General features: G+C 56.5%; 1 protein-coding gene across 1 annotated transcript; it reads right to left on the bottom strand.

The window, feature by feature from the left end:
• Window positions 1-5197: 5197 nt before the first annotated feature.
• LOC136468759 (uncharacterized) lies at window positions 5198-7390 on the bottom strand. The gene is made up of 4 exons (XM_066467211.1): window positions 6777-7390; window positions 6588-6684; window positions 5755-5932; window positions 5198-5490 (listed from the first exon to the last, which is right to left on the bottom strand). The coding sequence occupies exons 1-4, from the start codon at window positions 7388-7390 to the stop codon at window positions 5198-5200; spliced, it is 1182 nt and encodes a 393-aa protein (XP_066323308.1).

The following is a 7390-nucleotide window of genomic DNA, read 5'->3' as shown; positions in this document are numbered from 1 at the left end:
CACACCATACGAATGCCCGACGCCGCTTGTCAATTTGTTCCACCGCCCATGACGAGATCCCAATCGCAATGGCGACATGCACCGGGATTGCTGAGAGCGTTGCCTTTGCAAGAGCAGTACGTCCAGCCACATTTAGCATCCTTCCTTTCCATTGCGGGATTCTAGCTGCGACGGAGTCAATGAGCTTCTGCTCGTCCAGTTTCTTCAGCTTGTAAATGGATAGCGGAACGCCCAGGTAGCAACACGGAAATTGCTCAACCTTGCACGACAAGGTATCTCGTACAAGGTTCAGCTCCAGCTCGGTGCAACCAATCGGTGTCGCCACGCTCTTGTCTAAATTTGAGAACAGGCCAGAGGCCATCCCAAACAGCTTCGTCGCCGCCATGACCGCCTGCAAGTCCCCAGCACTAGGAACAACAAAAAGGACGACGTCGTCGGCATACAGGGTGACTCTGTATGGCAGTGCGGCGACAATGGGACTTAGAAAACCGTGGTCGTCCATCCAACTGATGAGATGATTGAAGACTTCCATGACAAGAACGAAGACCATTGGAGACAGCGGGTCTCCCTGACGAAGCCCCCGAGCGTGGCAAATCCTCCTTCCTGGCCGACCATTGACAAGGATTCTTGTGCTGGCCGAGAACAAGACACTGGAAATCCAATTTCTCCAGCGCAAGCCAAACCCCAAGTGTGTCAACACTTCAAGTAAGAAGCTCCACGCGACGGAGTCGAACGCCTTAGCAATATCAATCTTGAGAAGAACACATGGCTTACGCTTGGCGTGAATTGCCTTGCACGAGAGGCGCACCGTGCGGAAATTATCATGGATGCAGCGACCCTTAATGAAGGCAGTTTGGTTGTGCCGAACCAAATCATCCAGCACCACAGCCAACCGATTGGCTAGGCATTTGGTGATCAGTTTCCCGAGACTGATGGGGCGATAGTCCTTGATCTCCTCCGGCTGGTCCTTCTTTAGCAGTATCATATAGGCATCATTGAGTAAGTTGAGGTTCTGGTATCTAGCGCCCAGAACGCATTGATGGCGTTCATGATATCCCCCTTGATGACAGGCCACGCGACCTTGTAGAAGATACCAGTGAAACCATCGGGACCCGGCGCTTTGTCATTGGGTATGTCGTGTTGGCCCACAGGATCACCGGCTCAGGCGAGTGAACCACTCCGCCGATCTTGCTGAGCACCCGCTAGTGTTGCCGAGCACCCACAAGCCGTGCCGACCACGAGTAGGCGTTGTCCGTGCCACGCACTACGACCAGAGCTAGAAAAAGAAGAGAGAACAGAGCAAGCACGCACAATACAAGACACCAGCGTTGGCCGAAGCCCTGTCTGTGTGATGGCAAATCTAAACTCTCTTTACTGAGTTGCCGTGGTAGTCTATTTATACAACTCTATCTATCTAGTTCTAGTACAGCCTACATGCTGTAACAGTAACTAGATAACATACAGGGCTGACTCTGCGCCGGCCACTGCATGGCTACAGTGCTGCAGGTGAGTCGTGCGGCGCCTGTACCTGCAGCGGCTACAGTATTACAGCAAGGGGTCTTTCGGCGTCGCCTTCCCTTGCTGTGTTCACACAAGGTAACAGTAGATTAGCTAACAATCTTCTCCTGATCCTACTGCTAACCCTTGTACCCCCTCCATACCGATCATCTCCTTCAGCTCCGTGAGTCGAAGTCGTCCGAGCGGCTTGGTGAGGACGTCCGCGAGTTGCCGACCAGTTTCGACGAACTCGATGACGATCTGTCCTCCATCAACACAGTCCCTAAGGAAGTGGAACTTCACGTCGATGTGTTTACTTCGGTCGTGCAGAACCAGATTCTTCGCGAGGGCGATGGCGGGCTGGTTGTCCACAATCAGTGCTGGTGGGTGAGCTTCCACACCGGTCAGCTCGCCCAGCAGCCGGTGTAGCCACACAACTTGGCACGCCGCTGTGGCTGCCGCTACGTACTCTGCCTCGCACGTAGATAGCGCCACCACCTTCTGTTTTAGCGATAGCCATGAAATTGGGGTCGACCCGAGGAAGACGAGCACACCAGAGGTGCTCCGTCGTCCGTCGATGTCCCCCGCCATGTCTGCATCGCTGAACACCATGAGCTGCAGCCTACTTCCGCCGGTCTTTGGGAAGATGATCCCATGATTCACCGTCCCCTTGACATAGCGCAGTAGCCGCTTCACCGTAGCCTAGTGATCCTCTCTGGGATCCTCCATGAAGCGACTGACGTAGCCCACGGCGAACGCAATGTCCGGCCTCATGTGGACTAGGTAGCGTAGACCGTCGACGATGCTCCGGTAGAGTGTTGCATCCACCTTCGCCGTGGTACTGGCCTTCGTTAGCTTCAGCCGCTCCTCCATCGAAGTCACGCATGGCTTGCACTCCACCATACCGCTCCTCTCCAACAGCTTAGAGGCATACGCACTCTGCCCGAGCATGAGTTCCTCCTTCCCCTGTCTCACCTCGATGCCGAGGTAGTAGGAGAGTGCGCCGAGATCGCTCATTCGAAAATGAGCTGTCATCTCGCGCTTGAAGCTGTTGATGTCCTCTGTGCGCGCGCCGGTGATGATTAAGTCATCCACATACACGCCGACCACGAGCTCTTTCTTCCCCCGTCGTCGCGTGTAGAGCGTGTGCTTGGTTGCGCACCTTTGAAACCCAAGCTCGCCCAGCGTGGCGTCAAGCTTGGCGTTCCATGCTCGAGGGGCTTGCCATAGCCTGTAGAGCGCCTTGCGTAGTCGGAGCACCCTGTGCTCCTCTCCCTTGACGGCGAACCCTGGAGGTTGCCTGACGAAGACCGTTTCCGCCAGCTCGCCGTTGAGGAAGGCCGATTTAACGTCCAAATGATGGGCGCGCCAGTCTTTTGCTGCTGCCAAGGCTAGTAGCAAACGAACTGACTCCATGCATGCTACTGGTGCAAAGACCTCCTTGAAGTTGATGCCCTCGCGCTGAACAAAGCCTCAGGCGACGAGGCGCGTCTTGTGCTTGACAATGGCACCGAGCTCGTCCCTTTTGACCTTGTACACCCACTTCAGGTTGATCGGACAGCATCCTGGAGGTGGATCGATGAGCTGTCAAGTCTCGTTTTCTTCGATCGCCTTTATCTCCTCCGGCATCGCCTGTCGCCAGTTTCCATCGCGCTCGGCTAGCGCGAACGTGGGTGGTTCCTCTGCGCTGACGAGTAGCAGCTCTGCGTCGTTGAGCAGCCTACCCGCCAGACCTAAGGGACCTATGCCACCGACGATGTCATCCAGCCTGCGGAACCGCACCTCCTCACCTTCACGGTAGGCGTCCACGAACTCAGTGATGTCACTTGGAGGTGAGGCGAACTCAATCGGCGTTGATGGAGCTCCCTGTTCTGCCGGAGTGCCCGGCATAGCACCTGAAGTGCTCGGCACTGCTTCTGGATAGCTCGTCATAACTCTTGCAGTGTTCGGCCACACTGTAGGAGTGTCCAGCCTCAGTCTTCGAGTGGTCGGCACCACTGCAAGACGTCTTGGCTCCGCCACGGGAGTGCTCGGCACGCGTCCTGGAGTGGTCGCCACCACAGCAGAACCTCCTGGCACCACTCCTGGCGTGCTCGTCATCCCTCTAGAAGTGCACGACACTCCTCCCGGAGTGCTCGGCATCCCTCCTGAAGTGCTCGGCACTGCCCCAGGAGTGCTCGACTCTACCGCCGGAGTGCTCGGCCCTCCTCTCGGAGTGCTCGGCACCTGTTCCACAGCGTCTCCACCGCCGTGGATGACCAAGTGCTCGATGACGAAGGTGTTGGTGAAGCCGCCAGCTTCCCCCATGCTCGGACTGCTCCAGTCCCAAGCCGCCTCCTTGTTGAACATAACGTCGCGTGAGACAAGCACTGTCTCCGCGTGGGTTGTAGAGCCAGTACGCCTTGATACCCTCCGCGTAGCCTAGGAACACCATCGGTGTGCTCTTGTCCTCTAGCTTGGTGAGGTTCGGCTTCGTCTTCCTAACGTGGTCGATGCAACCGAATGTCTGGAGGAATGACACGTTCGGCTTGCACCCATACCAAGCTTCGAACGACGTCTTGCCCATCAGGGCCTTGGTCGAAGCACGGTTGAGGATGAACACCGCCATGGTCACCGCCTCTCCCCAGAACTTTGTCGACATGCCTTTGGCCTACTTCATGGATCGGGCCATGCCGACCATCGTCTGGTTCCACCTCTCCACCACGCCATTCATCATGGATCGGGCAGTACGCAGCGAACTCCACCGAAGTGAATTCACCACCGCGATCAGTCCTCAGCACGCGGAGCTTCTTGCCGCTCTCGGCCTCCGCGCGCGTCTTGAACTTCTTGATCGTCGCCGCCGCTTCATCCTTGCTCGTCAGGAGTTGCAGCCACATATAGCGACTGCAATCATCCATGAGCAGGAGGAAGTATCGCCGACCACTGCATGTAGCAGGCGTGATCGGCCCACAGAGGTCGCCGTGAACGAGCTCGAGAGCTTCCTCTACGCGATACTTGGCCACCTTTGGGAAAGGTAGCCTCCTCTGTTCCCTGGCCAGGCAGCTGTCACACAGCTCGCCTCCGTGCTTGATGTGGGGTAGTCCTCGGACCATCTTCTCCAGCCGATCAAGTGCGTCGAAGCTTAGATGTCCAAACCGGGCATGCCACATCCACGGTTCCTCGGAGTGCCTTGCCGCCAAGCACACCGGCTGCTCTACCTTCAGGTTGAGCAGGTACAACCAGTTCAGAGACCTCTTCACCTTGGCAAGAAGTCGCTGCTCCTGGTCCCTAATTCTAAGGACTCCGTCCTTGATCAGTACCTCGCTACCGCGCTCATCCAGCTGACCACTGCTGATGATGCTGGAACGCAGCTGCACGATGTAGTATACATCCGTTAGCGCGCGGTGCTCCCTGTTCTGGCATCTGAAGATGATGGTGCCGTGCCCTTGTATAGACACCCTTGAGCCGTCACCAAACTTCATCGTACCGGTAACATCGCCGTCGAGCTCGGAGAAGGATTCCTTAGAGCCCGTCATGTGGTTGCTGGCACCAGAGTCCAGATACCACCGCTGCTCCTGGTCGGCGCCCACACGCCCGAGGTTCACTTGGGCGCGCGGTTCGTCGAGGTTGATGGTCTTCAGGGCCCTCCCAGGTCCTTCCACCGTCGTCGGCTCCTCCTTTTCCTCGGTCTCGACGTCGTGCAGTGCACAGAACGTCGCCATCAGTATAGTGGCCTCATCCTCATCATTGGCTCAGCCTTCTTCTCCCGCTTGCGATTTGGACACTCTCGTGCCCAATGGACCATCTTCCCGCAACGTCGGCAGGCGTTGGGGTCGACCTGCTTCTTCTCCGAAGAAGCCCTGTCGTGGTGCTTGCCCTTGCCACCGCGACTGGAGGAGGCTGCCTTCCTGGAGTTCCTCCAAGCAGCCCACTCCTCTTTCGTCGGCAGGAGTTTCCCGCTGTCCTTTGTTGCTGTCGCCTTCTCCAGGCGCTCGTCCACCGCCCGTAGACGGCCTGTCACATCCTCAATAGTGAGGGTGGACAAGTCCAGTATCGTTTCTATGGAGAGAGCGATCTAGATGTACTTTGCCAGAACGGAGTGGAGGTACTTGGAGACCGCCTCCTCTTCGTCGATGGTGACGCCATGGCTCTTCAGCTTGCTGATGAGCGTCTGCAGGCGGAGGAAGAAGTCCTCCACCGTTTTACCATCCTTGAACTTGAGGAGGACGTACTCCTGCTTCAGAAGCTAGGTTGTCGCCTTCTTTGCGCGGTCGAAACCGACGCGCATCGCCGCAATAGCCTCCCACGCCTCCTTAGCCGAGCTCTTTGCCCCCAACGACTCCCTGTACTCCGTCGGTACAGCAGCGAGGATAGCCTCGAACACTGACATCTCATCCTCCTCATTGTCGGTGCCCTTGTCAACAGCATTCCAGAGCCGTCGGGCTCTGAGCTTGACCTTTATGGTCACCGACCACTCTCCATAGTTGGTGCGAGTCAGCGTCGGCCAACTGGTGCCGTTGACCTTCCGCACCGTGCGAACAACGACCTCCTCTCGTGGCTGAGCAGCCACAACAGTGCCACTGCTGTCGCCCAACAGTGCCACTGCGACGGCACTCGTACGGCTCCGATACCACTTGTTGACCCACAGGATCACCGGCTCAGGCGAGTGAACCACTTCGCCGATCTTGCCGAGCACCCGCTAGTATTGCCGAGCACCCACTAGTCGTGCCGACCACGAGTAGGCGTTGTCCGTGCCACGCACTACGACCAGAGCTAGAAGAAGGGAGAATAGAGCAAGCACGCACAATACAAGACATGTCTGTGTGATGGCAAATCGGAACTCTCTTTACTGAGTTACCGTGGTAGTCTATTTATACAACTCTATCTATTTAGTTCTAGTACAGCCCACATGCTATAACGGCAGGGGGTCTTTCGGCGCCGCCTTCCCTTGCTGTGTTCACACAAGGTAACAGTAGATTGGCTAACATGTGGTTGATCACCGACAGGGCCTCCTCAGTGATTGGGCTCTCAAGCCCCTCGAGATCAGTGGACGGCAGGCCAATTTGGTTGAGATTGATCCTTCTTGATCTGACAAAGTTGGTCCCCAGTACCTGAACATAGTACTGGTACAGCGCCTGTGGCATCTCCTCGTCCCTGAGTACTTCTTTGCCGTTCACCCGAAGTGAGTTGATGTAGTTTCTGCGCTTCCTGTGGCATGCCATGAGGTGGAAAAAATTTGTGTTTGCGTCCCCTCCGCAAGGAATAGCAACCTCGATCGCTGCCTGGCCATAGTGCGTAACAGGGAAGCGAGGCCCAGCACGCTCACTTTCAGCATCTTCCGTAGTTGGGCCTCCGGCGCCGAGAGTGCCCTCATCTCTTGGGCCACATCAAAACGGAGGATAACCTCCCTGGCCAGCGCAAGCTGCAGTCGTACACTGCCCAATCTCTTGTCGCTCCAGCTCTTCAATGCCTTGGCCACGTTCCTGAGCTTGTGGTCCAGAATGCGGCATGGATCGGCATGAATCAGCGTACCCGAACATGCCAACGCGGCAACATCCAGGAAGCCTGGGATCTTGATCCAGTGGGGTTCAAACCGGAACCTCTTCTTTGCCCATGGAACAGCATTGCTCACCAGCAGCAGCGGACAATGATCTGAGCAATCCGTTGACAGTGCCTTTAGCATGTGATTAGGATATGCCACTAGCCAATCCGTCGTAGCAAACAGCCTGTCAAGACGTTCAAGCGTCGGCTGATCCCTCTCACTCGACCACGTGAACCGTCTACCGTTGAGATGCAGCTCCTCTAACTGTGCAGTATCCAAGAAGGAGCGAGAGCGACGCATGCCACGGCGATCAAGATGATCATTGTTCTTGTCAGCTGCCATATAGATCATGTTGAAATCCCCGCACACCAT

Source organism: Miscanthus floridulus, chromosome 8, assembly GCF_019320115.1.
Source record: "Miscanthus floridulus cultivar M001 chromosome 8, ASM1932011v1, whole genome shotgun sequence".
NCBI classification, from domain to species: Eukaryota; Viridiplantae; Streptophyta; class Magnoliopsida; order Poales; family Poaceae; genus Miscanthus; species Miscanthus floridulus.
Note: the sequence above shows the minus strand (reverse complement) of the source record. Positions and strands in the feature narration are given on the sequence as shown.

Bases quoted from the DNA above. Each gene is read 5' to 3' on its own strand.
- LOC136468759 (XM_066467211.1), bottom strand. From the start codon at position 7,390: ATGGTGTGCGGGGATTTCAACATGATCTATATGGCAGCTGACAAGAAC. The intron at 6,685-6,776 runs GTTACGCACTAT...GGCATGCCACAG, and splicing joins GTGCTGGGCCTCGCTTCCCT to GAAGCGCAGAAACTACATCA. The intron at 5,491-5,754 runs GTTTCGACCGCG...AGGATGTGACAG, and splicing joins TATTGCGGCGATGCGCGTCG to GCCGTCTACGGGCGGTGGAC.